Source organism: Schistocerca gregaria, unplaced genomic scaffold, assembly GCF_023897955.1.
Source record: "Schistocerca gregaria isolate iqSchGreg1 unplaced genomic scaffold, iqSchGreg1.2 ptg000180l, whole genome shotgun sequence".
Taxonomy (NCBI): Eukaryota; Metazoa; Arthropoda; class Insecta; order Orthoptera; family Acrididae; genus Schistocerca; species Schistocerca gregaria.
The window spans coordinates 5,680,249-5,698,533 of record NW_026061730.1 but is presented as its reverse complement, the minus strand read 5'-3'; the positions used below and the strand labels follow the sequence as shown (position 1 = coordinate 5,698,533).

Below are 18,285 nucleotides of genomic sequence, written 5' to 3'. Positions count from 1 at the left end.
CTGCACAGCTTGCTGGGTGTTGAAGTAGTACTATGGCAGTTGTCTTCAACACATGGCAAAACAAAGGTGAGACCATGGCCAGACATTATGGGGTTGGGCAACTACTCTTCATCACAGGTGGTAGACATCATAGGCTGGGCTGACTGGTGAAACAAGACAGGCAACAAACTGTAGTGTAACTAACATCAGACATTAATGCTGGGCATAGTACAATTGTGTCTGAATGCACAATGCTCCAAACACTCCTAACGATGAGTCTGTGCCACTGATGACCCACACCATGACATCGATAACAAATGAAATAGGTATGTAACTATTGGCGCTGGATGTTGGCACAATGGCCAAGCATTGCGTGGTCTGATGAATGCTGATGCCTTCATTGTGCCTTTGGGAGGGTGCATTTCCATCACCCACAAGGGGAACAGCCCCTTGACTCCTGCACTGTCTGGGAAACAACCACGTGGGCACCCATGGGTCCAGTGGAGCTCGTGTGAGGCACTGTGTCACAAAAGAAGTATTGTAAACTGGTTGCAAAGCACATCTACCCCTTCTGTTGTTGTTGTGCTCTTCAGTGGCAAGACTGGATTAATGCAGCTCTCCATGCTACTCCATCCTGTGGAAGCTTCTTCATCGCCGAGTAACTACTGCAACCCGCATCCTTCTGAATCTGTTTAGCGTATTCATGTCTTGGTCTCCCTCTGATTTTTCACCCTCCACCCTTCCCTCCAATACTAAATCGATGATCCCTTGATGGCTCAGAACCTGTCATGCCAACCAGACCCTTCTTCTATACGGTGGCGCACAAAATGTGTTACCATTTTGTTTTTGAATATAAACTTTATTGTCAATACAATCTGAAAGGAACATATACTACAATGAAGAGCCGTCCATGGAGATTTGTTCTAACTCAGTACATGCTCAATATGTCCACCATTCCATTTCCTAACTTTCTTCAAAGGAACGCTGAAGTTAGTGAGTACCCTACGGCATATGTCTTCCCTAATTTCACTGAGAGCTTAAAGAATAAGTCTTCTGAGCTCCATTAAATCACATGGACGTTTCAGGAATTTTTTTTCCCCTTAGATACCCCCAAAGAAAAGTCACAGGGATTGAGGTATGGACTATTGGGGGGCCAATTTTGTCTGTCATTGAAGCGACCTGGAAACCTGAGTGAAATGATCTACATGTCGAAATGCTCGTGTAAAATCTCCAACATAGTGTTTGCAGTATGTGGCCTTGCTCCGTCTTGCATGAATCACTGTGTGTTGAAGGACAAGGCAGTAGCAAGAACCTGTGGAATGAATCTATTGCGAAGCATGCTCAAATAACGTTCGCTGTTCAGTTTCTCCAAAGAAAAAGGGTCCAGTAAGTCCGTGACTGGAAATTCCTGCCCAATCTGTAATCCTTGGAGCACAATGTCGTTCATGAAGCACTTGTGGGTTTTCAGTGGCCCAATAGTAGACATTTTGTTTGTTAACCACACCATCTAAATGAAAATGTGCCTCTTCTGAAAACCAAACGTTGTTGAGAGTTTCTTCCCTATCCTCCACCCACTGAGCAAACAGTAGTCTCTGCTGCTTGTGTTTTTCAGTGAGCTTTTGTGCACAGGTCATCTTGTATGGGTACATGTGGAGGCCAATTTTAAGTATGCATTGAATGGAGCGACTGGATATTCCCAGTTGCACTGCTCCCTTTCTTCACAATTTCCGGGACTTCTCTGTACAGCAACTCGTACTGCTTAAGCATTCTCCGGCGAACAAACAGGCTTAGGCTGAGGTAGCTTCGGATCCAATACTGTTCCTTCCTGTACAAATTTATTGTGCAACCTGTGAATGGTCTTCTTGCAAGGGACCCATCGTGTGTTAAACTGTTGTCGAAAACGCCTCTGAGTCACAACAAGGCTTTTCGTATCATAAAAACGTAACAAAATTGCCTCTAAACTATTTATCGTCCATGTTTCACTTCCATACATGGATACACTCAATGCAAATACTTTCAGAAAAGACTTCCTGACACTTAAATGTATACTCAATGTGAACAAATTTCTCTTCTTCAGAAATGCTGTCCTTGGCATTGCCAGACTCCATTTTATATTCTCTCTACTTCGACCTTTGTCAGTTATTTTGCTCCCCAAATAGCAAAACTTATCTACTACCTTAATTGTCTTATTTCATAATGTAATTCTGTCATCATCACCCAATTTAATTCGACTACATTCCATTATCCTTGTTTTGCTTTTGTTGATGTTCGTCTTATATCCCTCTTTGAATGAGCTGTCCATTCTGTTCAACTGATCTTCCAGGCCCTTTACTGTCTCTGACAGAATTACAATGTCATTGGCTAACGTCAAAGTTTTTATTTTTCCTCCCTGGATTTTAATTCCTACTCAAAATTTTTCATTTGTTCCCTTTATTGCTAGCTCAATATGCAGACTGAGCGACACCAGGGATAGGCTAAAACCCTGTCTCACTCCATTTCCAACCACTGCTTCCCTTTTGCTCCTCCCCTTTTATAACTGCCATCTGGTTTCTGTACAAATTGTAAATAGCCTTTCACTCCCTGCATTTGACAACTGCCACCTTCAGAATTAAAAGAGGGTATGCCAGTCAACATTGTTGAAAGCTTTCTTTAAGTTTACAAATACTAGAAATGTAGGTTTGCATTTCCTTCATCTATCATCTAAGATAAATCATAGGGTCGCTATTGCCTCACATGTTCCAACGTTTCTACGGAATCGAAACTAATCTTCCCTGAGGTCAGCACCTACCAGTTTTTCCATTCGACTGTAAAGAATTCATGTTAGTATTCTACAGCAATGACTTATTAAGCTGATAGATTGGTAATTTTCACGCCTGTCAACATTTGCGTTAAGCTGATAGATTGGTAATTTTCACACCTGTTAACATTTGCGTTCTTTGGGATTGCAATTATTATATTCTTCTTGAAGTCTGGGGGTATTTTGCCTGTCTCATACATTTTTCTGACCAGATGGCAGAGTTTTTTCAAGGCTGGCTGTCCCAAGGCTATCAGTAGTTTTAATGGATGTTGTCTCCTCCCAGGGCCTTGTTTCAACTTATGTCTTTCAGAATTGCCAAATTCTTCACGCAGTATCGTATCTCCCATTTCATCCTCATCTACGTTCTCTTCCATTTTCAAAGTATTGCCCACAACTGCATCGCCCTTGTATAGACCCTCCATAGATCTCTTCAGTATTCCAGTAGGCAGTGTCTGTTCTACCCTAGTCATATATGCCTCTACATCCTTAAATTTGTCCTGTTACCATCCCTGCTGAGCCATTTTGCACTTCCTGTCGATCTCATTTTTGAGACGTTTGTATTCCTTTCAGCCTGCTTTATTTAGTGCATTTTTATATTTTCATCATTCATCTATTAAATTCAGTATCTCCTCTGTTACCCAAGGGTTTCTACTAGCCTCGTCTTTTTACCTACTTGATCCTCTGCTACTTTCACTAGTAATCTCTCAAAGCTACCCTTCCCCTTCTGCTGTATCTCTTACTCATGTCCTTGTCAATGGTTCCCTAGTGCTTTCTGAAACACTATACTATCTCTGATCCTTTCATTTTATCCAGATCCCATATCTTACAATTCCTACCTTTTTTGCAGTTCTTTCAGGTCTGAATAGATATCTGCCTATTACATATTACAACCTTCTCCAAATGTCGGCAGTATCTTTCAGTCAGCAGACAAGATTGGCCTGTATGCTTTTGTGCTGCATGTGTCCCTTCATGCTTGTACTTCACTATCTCATCAGAAACGGTGGATGTAGGAATGTTCAGGAGTGTGGAAAGCTCGCATACAGACGTGTGACACCAATGACACTCTATCACCTGACCACATTCAAAGTCAATGAGCTCCGTGGAGCGCCCCATTTTGCTCTCTCACGATGTATAATGACTACTGAGGTCTCTGATATTGAGTAGGTGGCAGCACAATGCACCAAATATGAAAAAGTAAGTTTTTGGGGGTGGCCCGATGCTTTTGAGCACATAGTGTATGATGAAGTTGTGCTCTGTACAAAATTCTACCAGACGGCTTCCCCTTTCATTCGTTACCCACATTCCATATTCACCTCCTACTTTTCCTTCTCTTCCTTTTCCTACTATTGAATTCCAATCCCCTATGTCTATTAAATTTTCGTCACCCTTCGTTATCTAAATAATTTCTTTTATCTCATCATACATTTCTTTAATCTCTTCATCTGGGGACCTAGTTGATGTGTGAACTTTTACTACTGTGGTAAGTGTGGGCCTTGTGTCTATCTTGGCTACAATACTGCATTTACTATGCTGTTCGTAGTAGCTTACCCGCACTCCTGTTTTTTATTCATTTTTAAACCTACTTCTCCATTACCCGTATATGATTTTGTATTTATAATCCTGTATTCATCTGACCAGTAGTCTTATTCCTCATTCCATCAGACTTAACCAATTCCCACCATATTTATCTTTACCCTATCCATTTCCCTTTTTAAATTTTCTAACCTGCCTGCCTGATTAAAGGGTCTGACATTCCATGTTCCAATTTGTAGAACAAAAGTTTTCTGTCTCTTGATACCGATGTCGTCCTGGAGATCTGAATGGAGGACTATTTGACTTCCAGAATATTTTACCTAAGAGGACACCACCATCATTTAATGAACAGTAAAATTGCATCCCCTCATGAAAAATTACGGCTATAGTTTCCCCTTGCTTTCATCCGTTTACAGTACCAGCACAGCAAGGCTGTTTTGGTTAATGTTACAAGACCAGATCAGTCATTCATCCTGACTGTCACCCCTGTAATTACTGAAAAGGCTGCTGCCCCTCTTAAGGGACCACATGTTTGTCTGGTCCCCCAACAGATACCCCTCCGTTGGGGTTGCACCTACAGAATGACTATCTGTATCGCTGAGGCACTCAAGCCTCGCTACCAGTGCCACGGTCCATGGTTCATGTTAGGTCCACTCCTTCGTGACGATCATGTTTCCCACTGGCAGTGGCATTTTTCATTAAAACAATGCACCATTTCACAAGGCCATGAGTGTGTGATTGAGTGGTTTCAGAAACACAGTGATAAGTTCCAATTGATGTGTTGGCCACCCAACTCGTCAGCCCTGAACCTGATCGAACAGATCTGGGATGTGCTTTAACATAACGTCAGAGATCATCCCCCCTTCCAGAATTTATGGGAATGAGGTGACCTGATTGTATAAATATGGTTCCAACTTCCTCCAGTGATCTATGAAGGCCTCATTGCTTCCGTGACACTATGTCTCCCTACTGTTGTCTGTGCCAGCAGCTTTTAGATGAGTGATGATAATCTTGGGCTGATCAGCCTATGGCAGTTACCATTATTGAAAGAAGATTGTTTTATTGTAATGGTCTAATGATACTGCCACATAAAGTTCGGCTAAACAGTACATGCTGCTCACGAGCCCTGCATGACTCACCCTCCAGTCCAGCTTCAAGACACCGACTGCCCGTGAGATCCACTGCTGTTCCTCTACACCCATTGTTGCTCCACAATTCCCACTGGTGCCACGAGCTCTGAGCTGTGAGAAGTGACATCTGCCAGGCACATGGGGCTCGAATTCGAAGAGGGAGCCCACCATGGTTCAGCCTCCTCCTCCAAACCAAAATCCCCCTTCCCCACCATTAAGGAGCCCCTTACACATGCTTCTCCTTGATATGAATAATGCGCATGTGTGAGGCTTGACTCATATATAAATTCAGAACCAGGAGGTTTGCTGAGCTCACCACCCTGACAATCTAACAGGGTCTCAACAACTGAGGAGCTAGCTTGCTATAGAACCCTAAGTCCCCCTTTTCAGCAATATTAGAGTTTCGGACTAACACTGTGTCCCCAGCCTTTCCAATGAACTGCTTAGCCCCTGACTGTAACAGATGGATAACTTGTGACAGGCAATTTTGGTATTACGTCTAGCCTGGCTCCAGTTGTGCTGTGTTACTGCTAGGGTGACTTGTTCTTGAAGCAAATCATTGATTGACTACAGGTTGACAAGAGGAAAATTGACTGGATATGCTAACATAGGGGATACTGGAGCAGCCTCCAGGGACTTGGGTTGTGCAGTGTTAAAGATAAAATTGAGCCACGTTGTCTGAGCCTTGTTGTGAAAGATAAGCACAGCCTTCAACTTGCAGTTCACCTGGTCAGCAAAGTATGCTGGTAAAAGGATTTGTGATCACATCTTTAATTCCATTGTCAAAGCAGAACCTCATGAATAGCTGGGAAACAGAAGCTATCAAGCATCCTCAGTGGCCTGGAAACAGAACAAATTCATAACAAATGCTGGCTAGCTACCAGGATGGTCATTTCTCTGCTCAGAATGTGTCAAAAAAACGAGAAAAGTCATCCATGGTAACTAGTAGGTGCCTAATACACACACACACACACACACACACACACACACACACACACACTTGATGAAGTGGGCCTATATAATCCATACAATGTTAATCCATCAGGCATTCCTAATGGGTAGGCTCTAAAAGCCACTTGAGGGAATTCAAGTTGGGCTCAGCTCCCTTACGGCTCTCACACTCCTCCACCAATCTCTGGACAGCCTTATTCAGGGAGGACCAGGTGATGTGTTGTCTGATCATGACAACAGTTTTATAAATGCCTAAGAGGGTATTATGGAAATAATGAGCCAAAACCTAACTAAGAGCTTGATTGTCGGTCTGTAAACAAAATTCCTGGTGTTCAAAATAAAATCTGAATTTCTTTAGGGCTTCCCATTCATACATAGAATATTTCATCTCCGCAGGTGAAAGTTCCCAAGATGCATTGCTATAGGGCATCAACATAAAACACCTCCCCTGCCATTCTGTTCATGCAGGAGGACAGCTACCACTTTCTACTCCAGAAGAATTAGGTGTCTGTCTGCAAGAAGAACACGACCTCAAAATTTGGTATGTCTAATACTAGTGGGTTACTAAGCAGCACCTTAATGGCATCAGAAGATTCTGGATGACTTTAATCCCATATGAAATTTCTTAAATCGTGAAGGCACCCCACTAATTTAACAAAATTCGGCACAGACTTTCGAAAAAAGTTGTCGTGCCTATGAACCGTGCCACACCTTTCTTATTTCTAGGAGCTGGAAATTTTCGCAAATCACTAGTATGCTCCTGGTCAATTTCAATCCAATTAATGAAACTAAGATGTCCCAAGGATGAAACCTATGTGCCAGTGTCATTTTAGATGGTTTCACAGTATGTTCCACCTCCCTCTGGTAAACCGGAACTGCCTCAATAAGTTGCAGGTTTTCAGACAGACTAGAACTGTAAACAACCATGCCATCTAGGTAATTAGAGACACACTTGAATGTGAAATCACCAAAAAACACAATCTAGAAGGCAAGACATAATGGTGACTCACGTTGAAAAACCAAAGGGCACCCTGTTGAAATTGTGGAGGTTCCAATCTGTACAGCAGGCAGTAATATACTTGGAATCCTCTGTTAACATGATCTGATAATATGTGAGATTAAGATCCAGGACAGCAAAATACTGAGCCTAACTGAACCAAGTAAAAGAATTATGCAGATTGGGAAGTGGCACAGATTCCAAAACTACATTCTCATTAACTGCACAATAACCCACAACAGGATGAAACACTCCACTGCTGCCCATAGATACTGAGAATATGGTAGAAGCATAAGCTTAAGTTGAGGGCCTGATGACCGCATTGTACAACACATTATTAATCAAAGTACATATACATATCATCCTTGATGGAGAAAACCCCTCTGGAATGTCATTTATAAGGCAAATCTTGTACTGGATTTTATCGGTGATGTCCAGTCTGTGAGTTAACATCTGTGGTAACCGATCAAAAACTTCCAGTACCAGCATCACTTCTACTGGATGAAGGTGACTGAGCTCAAATGGCAAACATTACAGTAACACACTATGAATTACTGTGGCAACGTGGCAGGAGCACAATGTGAATGTTTCAGCTGGGTTAAATTTAAAATAAACAACCCTGCCTTGACAAACTAGAACAAACCCACTACCACTTACAAAAATACACTGCAAAATTAAGTTTACTGAAAGATTTTTAGTTACTATCCACTTTAGAGGCCAAGAAAATTTTCCAATACTCAGTTTTGCCAACCACAGGCAACATGTGTCCAGTGAGAGTTCAACATCGGCAGGACGGATGCAAACAAGGCAATTCACAGGTATGGCGGAACTTCAAATGCCACAGATAATCTAAACAAGAAACTGAACTACCAGAGTTGAGGAGGGCGCACATTTGTTCCTGGTTAAGTTGTACCCAAAAATAAGGCAGGGGTTCCCGTACCTCAGACTTGGCACAGATCCAGCCCTTAGGCAGTAGAACACTACTGTGCCACTTCCATTCTGTGTGATGTTGGCTGTTTGATTCTCCTTCCATGTAACCAGACATCGCCATACAAAATTCCCCTCTTTGTTACACTGGAAACACATCCGACACTTTTTCCTGATGGGAGGTCCCCTTTTAAATTGCTTGGAATCTCAATCCCCATCCTGATAATGACACTTAAACCCCCATCACTGCTGGTCTGCGAAACTCGGACTTCAATAGCAGACACCAAAGCCTCTAATTCAGTAAAAGATGTGCATTTATTAGTGAAGGTAATCCATGAACAGTCCTGTGGCCGCACTTTTTGTATTATATTATTGAGTATTTGTATCTTTGTGACTTGCAATTCCAGGTATTGAATGGTCATATGCATTCATCTATGAACCTAGGAAAAGTTTCATGAGGAAACTGCAATAGCCAAAAATGTTTATGCCTGAGTATCCTCTTAATATGAGATGACAATTTCAGGTCAATAATTGATTTTTACAACTCCACTGATGTTGCACTTTCATGTAAAATTCGATTGAAAACATGGCTTTACACAGGGGATACAGTGTTTGAACAACAACATTGTCAGTGATGGCCAAAGTGTCAGCATGAAACATAAATTTGACCATGATCCATATGATGGATTTTATCTGTCTTTAAATTCTACATTAAAAGTTCCATTATAGCTTGCAGCAGTAAAATTATTTGGTATGGTAATTTACCAAATGAAATATCCGGAGGTCCTTAAAGGTGTCCGTAGCATTCCTACTACTTCCAGCAGTTATATGTCTGTGGGAGAATCGTGTTCACCACCTATTGCTCCTAATTTGTGTAAATAAAGGCAGCTGTCCCTGTAACTGCAGAGCTAATGTAATGTGCTCAGAATAGAGATTACATTGTGCAATACCACACAAGTGATTATCCCAATGGATCAATTGTGCCTTAATTATATGTATTTGCTTATGATGTGGTGACTACTTTCTAAACACACTACATTCTGACACAAGATCGTCATGGCCAGAGCTCAGACAGCTAGTGCAACATATACCTCCATGGTGCAGTTGGTACTAATCACCAAGGGGTCGTCCACAAGTTGAGCACACCGCCCTTACATGGAAGCTGACAAACTTTTAATTTGTAGATATACTGTTTATTTTTCAATGAGGACTAACTGGGACAGTTATGGGACCCCATGTTCCGCAGTGGATACCAGCAAACACACACCTCATGGTGAATGACAGTATGACACCTTCCCCCTTTACTTCCAGGAAAATAACCATACTGTTACCAACCAAACATCCAGCAGGAAAAAGGGGAAAATTAGTGGAAGGACTGGATGGATTGGGGTTCACATGAGTCTCCATTGTTTATTAAAATGTTTTTATTTAAGAAAAATAACTAAAGTCAAATACATTAGCAGGATTGCAAACACCACTACGAACTTTCAAATGTAAGACATTACACACATTAGTTTAGTTACAATTTAAATAAGGCAATAGTTAACGACCAAAGCTGTGTCTGACACCAGTTCTTAGATTTTAGATTCAAAATTTCCATCTTCACAAACCGCAAATGAGAAAATGCTTCAACAAATAAACAAATAATTATCTGGAAACAGGTGGCTCTTTAAGACAACACAGAAGCATAACTCATCTCAAAGGTTAAAACTGAATAGCTATACTGGAAGACAGAGCACTCTCTAGCTGCCTTGGGACCCCTAGAAAAAGTAAATTCTTAAAATACACCTCCAAGTGCATCTAGGTAATTTAATAAAGTAAACAGGTGCACCAATTTCTAGAGCTACCTTCAGGCAGACAGACAGAGCAAGTCTCTTTAAATCTTGCACCACTGAGCAGTTAAGTAATTAATAATAGAACGAGCGTGCACAAATCGATATAAATGGCTTCAGACACAGTGAAAATTCTATTAAGGCATACTGTAGAAAATCCCTAAGTAATTCAGTACGTGAATGTGCATGCATAGCAGCTCAAGAACACCCTTTAAAAAGAAAAACCAGTAATTAGTAGTCAGAACCTACTTGTAGCAGTAAATAAATAACAGGTGAGAAAAGCTCACTCCATGACAACTTTAAAATAACAAACACTTGAACAATTAAATCTGGTAAGCAGTAACTCACCCTGAGACGGAATAAATTTCTTTCACTCTCCACCTCACAAATGGCCAGTGAACAAACACGAAAAACATTCAGAGCTCAGTAACACTTGATGGTTTTACACACTTTTGCTTGTTCCAGTCTCTGAATGTCAAATGTGCCTGTTACTTACCAACAGGCTATATTTTCACAAGTATGGATGACATCTGAATGTGACGTGTGATTCACATAGAGGTGATCAGCATGTGACCATTCTAACAGTGCTTGACAGTATGTACAGCAAAGGCACTCAACCCAACAAACGCCCAAAAATCAAAATGTACAAAATTTTAGTACAACTTTCGAATAGTGATTTACGTAACTTGAGTGAAGGCAGCCTATTGGTAGCTGGCAGTGGTGATTTCCCTGAGGCTGATATACAGAGGCAATGTTAACAGCTACAGCATGATAACCATGCCCTGATTCCAAGTCCAAAACAATCAAAGTGTGCCACAACAGTAGAAAACTGGAGCAGACTAAGGAGCATCTAAATTCCACTGTTATTCTCACTTAATACAACTGCACGGCCACGATAGTTGGGTAGATCAATGGACTCGTCAGATGATTCTCATCAAAAACTCGGTCTAAGGCTAAACATGGTCACATTTAAAACAGTATTCAGAATTACCAAATCATCGAATCCACTGCTGAACATGGGGAATTGAATAGCAATAACAAGCTTGTCTAGTTGCTAGACACTACCCTAACCCCTTCCAAGGCAATGCCACAAGGTATTAAATCATGCAACACAACTGAAATCGGGCAGTTTTTCAGATGAGAAAGCTTGTTGCATAATGTGACTTCCACAGAGGACAAATAGCAAATCCAGATAGCCAAGACTACACCAATTTACTGTCTTTCATTAACACCTGTGCCTGCAATTATTAACTTGACAGAACTTTTGAAAGGCTATTAGTCACTCCATTCTGTCAATTGTGGCTGAATGGCAAATACTGTCGACGTACCCTATGTGGCTCTTATCGTGCCCCATGACGCCCCGAGCTCAAAGCCAAAGAAGTGACATCATCAAGTGCAGGATGGGAATTCGAAGAGGTAGCCCGCCATGCCTCAGATAGTAATAATAATAAATTCATAATAATCATTATTTGTACTAGTATATTAATTAATACAAAGATTAATTAATAAGATGTTGCTGCATTCTTTCTATCTTTTGCCCAGCATCTCTCTTCAAGGCATCTTCTTTGCGTACACCATTTTGCTTCATTATTTTGTCAATATACTCTTTCTGAAAGTTAAGTGGTCTACTTTGTTTCTATCAGTAAGATGATTTCCAATAAAAAATTATTCTTTGGCTGCTAATTATCTAACATCCTCAACAGATCCCAATATCAGTTTAATGATTTTCTTCCTATGCTATCACTGTTTCATTTGTTCTCATTCCAGCACCGCCTTTGACATTATGGGTTTTTCAGTCTTGATATGCTGGTGCTGTTCCATAAATAATCTTCCCAGAACTTTGTCTTCTTTTGAGATCAGCAAGCAAAACCCATAGTTCAGATCAACAGAATAGGACTGGTGTAGCCTGTAGCCTACTCTCTCTTTTCGTTCTGTTAGAAACGTGCTTGTCCCACCAAAAGGAATTCATGAAGTTAGAATAGTATTAAGTAGTGTGCCAACGTAGGGTGTGCGTGTTTAATAATTTTATCATCAATAAGCATTCAGTGCAACAAGGTTCTGATGCAACTGTTCTAGATATTTTATTATTCTGATCATAAAAGTAGTATGAGTGATGTGGCACTTGACAGTCCAGTTTCTGCTCCCCCACACAGTTGGTGTAAACTGTATTGTAACTTAACATCGATTTTATGAACAACATTTAAGTCATTGTTTCAGGTAGTAGCTGCATTATTTTACTTCATTACACTACCATTATATGCATATGTAGATAATGAAGCTAGAAAATATGATTGAAAACAATAGCATAGGGAGAAGGCTGAAATAAAGGATCATAATGCATTTTCAAAGGTGTTGTCATTAATCAGTCTTAGAACTTTTTGCTGCCTCCCATTGAAGTATACCATAGTGAACTCATCACTCAGAATTTTGAACTCAAAAGAGAACACTTAACAATAACTACTATTTAGTTAAAAAATATTGTGATGGTTGGCGTTTGAATGTGTGATACATTTTATATAATATGGGAGGACTGTGACTGCTTAAAAGTACTTACTACAGTTTGTTATTTCTGCCACAGGCCCAAGATTATCCATGCAGCATGAATGTAAAAGAAGAGTTGGAGGAGTGTGTGAATAAAGAGGTAATTTTAGAATTTATATGACTACATGGAAGTAATCCTGTTGAGCTGCGGTGAAAATAATGAGATGGTAATCAGTTATGTGTGTATTCACTTTAGCAGTCCTGTTTTTACTTTAGGGTAAAGATAACAAGGGTTACAGTGTTACAGTATGCTCCAGATTGGAAACGAAGAAACCGGTAAAATAGAATATTTTGTTACACTTTACCCATATGGATTTAAACATTATCTTCGAGCAGCTGAAGTAGTTTAGCTTGTGAGTTTGTAGAATTGCTTCTTTAGATTATAAGTACAAATAAAAATTAAATGAGATAGCATTGATGAAGTTATATGTAAACTGGTACCAAGTCCCAAGACTCAAGCTATGATTTCCTGTTTTAATGAGTAGTTCCCTTAATGGTTCCGTGTATGTGAACTCCAGCATTGGATATTTTTATTCGCCATGTGATACTGCTGTGACAGTTACAGAATCATTCAAGAAAAATCTACACAAAGTAGTGCAGAAAAAGTAGGTGATTCTAACCTACTGATTAGAGACTAAGATGTCTGTGCATACATTGCAAGTGGTATGGACAGGCAGTCTTGTGAAGTACTTTAGAACAGTTTTCTGAAAGCTGTCATAAGCTGCTAGTTTAACAGCCCACACAAAATTGAAATAGTTGAAATAATGCAACTATAAACAGGCTTGTCCTTACAGATAGTATTAGTACAGAGAGGGGCTAGTGATCATGATGCCAGCACAGCAACAGTGGTAAATGAAACTTGCTGGCAGATTAAAACTGTGTGCCGGACTGAGAGTTGGACTCGGGACCTTTGCCTTTCACGGGCAAGTACTCTACCATCTGAGGTACCCAAGCATGACTCACACCCCGTCCTCGCAGCTTTACTTCTGCAAGGTTCGCAGGAGAGCTTCTGTAAAGCTTTTAAGGTAGGAGACAAAGTACTGGCAGAAGTAAAGCTGTGAGGACGGGGCGTGAGTGGTGCTTGGGTAGTTCAGATGGTAGAGCACTTGCCCACGAAAGGCAAAAGTCCTGAGTTCGAGTCTCGGTCCAGCACACAGTTTTAATCTGCCAGGAAGTTTTATATCAGCACACACTCCGCTGCAGAGTGAAAATCTCATTCTGGGTGGTAAATGAAGTTAATGAATCCTTTAAGAGGACTAGGTGAATAGATTTGCTAGAAAGAGCAGGTAAGTAGTTGTTAACATCCCATTTAAACAATGAAAATGTCATTTACTTCCAATATGATGTACATAGAGGAAGATGGACAAACACTAAATGGACTGTAAATCACATACTGAATAAGTATGTGGCGAGTAACTGGATTACAGACAGGAAAGACCCACTGTGGTCTAATGTCAGAATTCGGAAACACTGAGGAAACAGACTGTTGTACACTCAGTTCAAAAAAGTATGCACACTGGTGACAGGCAAGTGCTAATGGAAATTCTGTCTGTAAAAAGGTCTATGCGTGAAGCATACAACTACCACCATCATACATGAGCAACAGATTTTACAGAGAACGTGAGACATTTCTGGTCAAAGACTTCTATCCAGGCAGTCATTGACCAGTCTGGTGTGGCTTTCGAGGAAAGCAGAAGGTTGTCACTAACCCCTCTCTGTATTTAGTTATCAAGTTTGTGCAGGAGGATCATACCAACATACTGTTGTTTTACTGTCACACAGACTCCTGTATGAGGAACATAGTAATAGGATCCCTGCAGTAGAGAAGCAACTGGAAGAGTTGAAAACATAATAGTTGCCATGTCCAAACAGAATCACAAATCATTTGTCCAGAGAGTACTCTACAGCATTGGCCTCATACTTAGCTTGCATTTATTGCAAATCTCTCGCCTAGTGCAAAGACTCAGGCAGCTGGGAAAAAGTTCAGGTGGCTTCTGTATATAAGAATGGTAAAAGAATATACCTGCAAAATTACAGAACAATATCATAATGATTATTTGCTCCAGAGTTCCCGAACATATCCTCAGTTATAATATAATTAATTTCTTTAAGACAGAAAAGTTTTTATCCACAAATCAGCATTGATTTTGTGCAATACTCACTTTGGTCTTCTATCAAATTACATACTGTGAACCATGGATGATGGGCAACAGGCTAGATTCCACATTCCTATATTTCCAGAAAGCATTTGAACAGTGCACCACTGCATCCTGTAAATAGAGGTATGTGCGTATGGAATAGGTACCTCGATATATGAATGGTGCAAAGCCCTCTCAAGTAACAGAGGCCAGTACTTTGATCACAGCAGCAACTGTTTTTCAGAGACAAGAGAGTCATCAGTAGTGCCACAGAGAAGGGTGCCATATCTATATATGAAACAATCTGATGAGCAGCATTCTGTGCCTGTTTGCTAATGGCGTTGTGTGTGGGGAAGAATCATGACTAAGTGACTACAAGGATACAAAATGACTGGGACAAAATTTTTATGTGATGTGATGAATGGCAGATGCAGAAATATTCAAGTAACTGGAGATGAGTACGAAAAACAATCCCATAATGTTGTATACAACATCAGTACTCTACAGATTGACAGTCTGGTCAATAAAATGTTTAGGTATAACATTGCAGGGGCCGGCCGGAATGGCTGAGCGGTTCTAGGTGCTACAGTCTGGAACCGTGTCACCGCTACAGTTGCAGATTTGAATCCTGCCTTGGGCATGGATGTGTGTGATGTCCTTGGATTAGTTAGGTTTATGTAGTTCTAAGTTCTAGGGGACTGATGACCTCAGAAGTTAAGTCCCCTAGTGCTCAGAGCCATTTGAACCATAACATTGCAAAGTGATATGAAGTGTAACAAGCAAATAAGGATGGTAGTAGGATGGGGAATGATCAAATTTTTTTTGTATTTGGAAAACTGTGGTTCATTTGTAAGGGACCATAGAAGTGCCTAGCAGTAGTAATTGTTGTTGCTGTGGTAATAGATGCCATCCACGATGCACCGTTTGGCGGCTTGCACAGTTTTAATGCAAACGTACATGCACAGCAGCCAGAAAGAAGATAATCAAGCTGCAGGTTCCACATGAAATGCATTCTCAAGCTTTATAAGTTTGGAAAGCACATTTGTAAGGCTAATAAGTTGTTAACTGGTGTATGTGACAGAGCCAAGGATCAGTCATCTGCTTGTGTCATGAAGAGAATACATGGCAGAAAGGTAAACATAAATATAAACTAGAGGTAAAGCTGTCATCAGCCTGGAGGTTTTAAACACCGGAGTTCTCTACTACACACAGTTCTACTGGCTACCATGTGCTGTTACCCTCTTTCCACATCTGAACTGATTTACCTAACTAGTTACAAAGTACCTGCTGTTCAACGATCAGGGACCTTTGGATTTGTAGTGTCACAATTACCCATTGAGCCACCAAGTACTAGAAAAAGGCAGAAGTATTTAGCAGCAAAGTCCAGCGCCATAATCCTTATAATTCCATATGGAATGCACTCCAAAAGGAGATGATGAACACACCAGAGGTCACATGACCATAAAGTGTAGTTAGCAGATTCAGTTACACAAAAAACGGTGCTGAACTGACACCTTTCTGCCATCCGAATTGTTCATTTATGGAACAGTGGTTTGCACATGTATAGAAACAGGCAAAGGTCATTCCAGTTTGTAAGAAAAGTCACAGGAAATATGTGCAAAACTAGAGACATACCTAATTGGTGCAAAAATCTTCTTGAATGATTTTGTGATCCTGTATGATGGCTCTAGGAAAAAAAATCAATTCATCTGCAAGAATGGAAATGGATCCCATAATTACTGGTCATGTGAAACTGTTTAGTCTGCTTCTCCACAGTGGTGCCACAATGTAGTCAGCCTGTAAAATGAGACCATAGTCCTGTAGCAGTATCTGTGGGAAAGCTAGCAAAGTTGATGTGCCTTTCAATGACTTAGTACTTCTGCTATGCAGTTAGTCATTACTTTATGCCTTAAATTACGTGAAAACAGTAAGATACATTAGAACTGAATGGTACAAATGGAAAGGTGTGATGTACCTGCCATTACCACATTGTAAACTATACAAGTACCTTCTCTTGTGGTGGTGTCCAACAGTCATAGCTAATCCACAAAACATATGGAATGAAAATGAATGTTTGCATAACTGCCTACTTATTTGTGGCAAAAAGTATTTTAAATATAGTTATATATGTTGGCAATATAAGAATATTATTGAGTCTGAGAATCCAACTTTCACTACTGTTTGGGGGTTACCACCAATACCATGTGATTTCATTTATTGCACAAATTTCACCCATATTCATTCTTGCCCTTCGTCTCCCCTCCACTCTTCTGACTCTACCATCCCACAGGTGTGTCATCTGTCTCTTCGTGTACATTCCATGGCTTGCTAAATATTTCAAGGGTTTCTGCTCAATGTTTCAGCCAGCTTTGGTCCAAGAGTATTTTGAACATGACAACTTTCTTGGAGGGCATTACATTCAGGAACTACAAATACACCAAGAATTTACTGTTAACATGTTAATGGTAATACGGTCTTTACTTTGTACGCAGTCTGACTAGCGTGCATTCATCAGAGGACCACAAACAACTGCCTAGCCTAAAAATGCTTGCTTTGTGTAGTGCACCACTGACCCATGAAGTATTTCTACAATTCTCCACCTCATAATGCATTTCCAGCAGTCTGCAGTTTGGGCCATCAGAGAATCAATGAAGCCTTTGGTTGAGACCCTCCACTCACGCCAAACCAAAGGACTTGAATCAATTCTGGAATGCTGATACAAACTGTGTGTGCTGCATGCACTCGTGTGTGACACAGGGGCTCTTTGCCATTTGTGCTACCTCTGAATATAAACTGAAGGTGGCCTCAGAACCCAAACGGTGGGTATCATTGGCACCAACATCAGTCACAACCTGTAGACAGCCACACCCTGTGTGTTTCATAGCCACAGGCAGGACATTTTCCACATCTCAGATGAGGCTCCATGGCAGACATATTCAGCACGCATAGGATTCATTTCCAGTCCTGGATGCCATTTCCCTAAGGAGCTCCATAATGCGTTTGACGTTGGAGGTCCTGATTAACTAGAAAACTTCTCTCCACTTGGGCCTGTCTGAATGAATGAACACCTACCAGCCCACTCACAGGGTCAATGGGTGAGGCAGCCTCCACGTCACTCTCTGCCTCAAACAGCACTAACTGTTAGGACCCATCCCTCACCATTTGGTGAGGACAACTCAGCCACATTGGGTACACCACAAGGTGTCTTGACAACAGAGGCAGTAGGCAAAATAGGTGGCACCTTAAGCATCCTATGTGATGAGCCAGGTTATCGGGCCCCACTACTACAACAGGCAGCAGCCTGAATGCTGCTGAATGTGGCAAAATGCATCTTCAGCTGTTGGTGAACTGAGGCTAGCTCCTTCATCTGCACACAGTGTGCACACATTATATTCATTCTATTACTACTAATCAAGAATTAACAGTAAAACACACAGAGAAAGCTATATATGTAGCTTGC

General features: G+C 40.8%; 1 protein-coding gene across 22 annotated transcripts in view; it reads left to right on the top strand.

Annotated features, from left to right (window-relative positions):
* Positions 1-18,285, top strand: part of LOC126302904 (zinc finger protein 493-like) — a 129,618-nt gene that overhangs the window by 4,559 nt on the left and 106,774 nt on the right. For all 22 annotated transcript variants that reach the window (XM_049991779.1, XM_049991781.1, XM_049991775.1 and 19 more), the window contains one exon: positions 12,725-12,787. In XM_049991779.1, the coding sequence (XP_049847736.1) occupies positions 12,725-12,787 (63 nt within the window). The remainder of the gene's footprint in view (positions 1-12,724; positions 12,788-18,285) is intronic.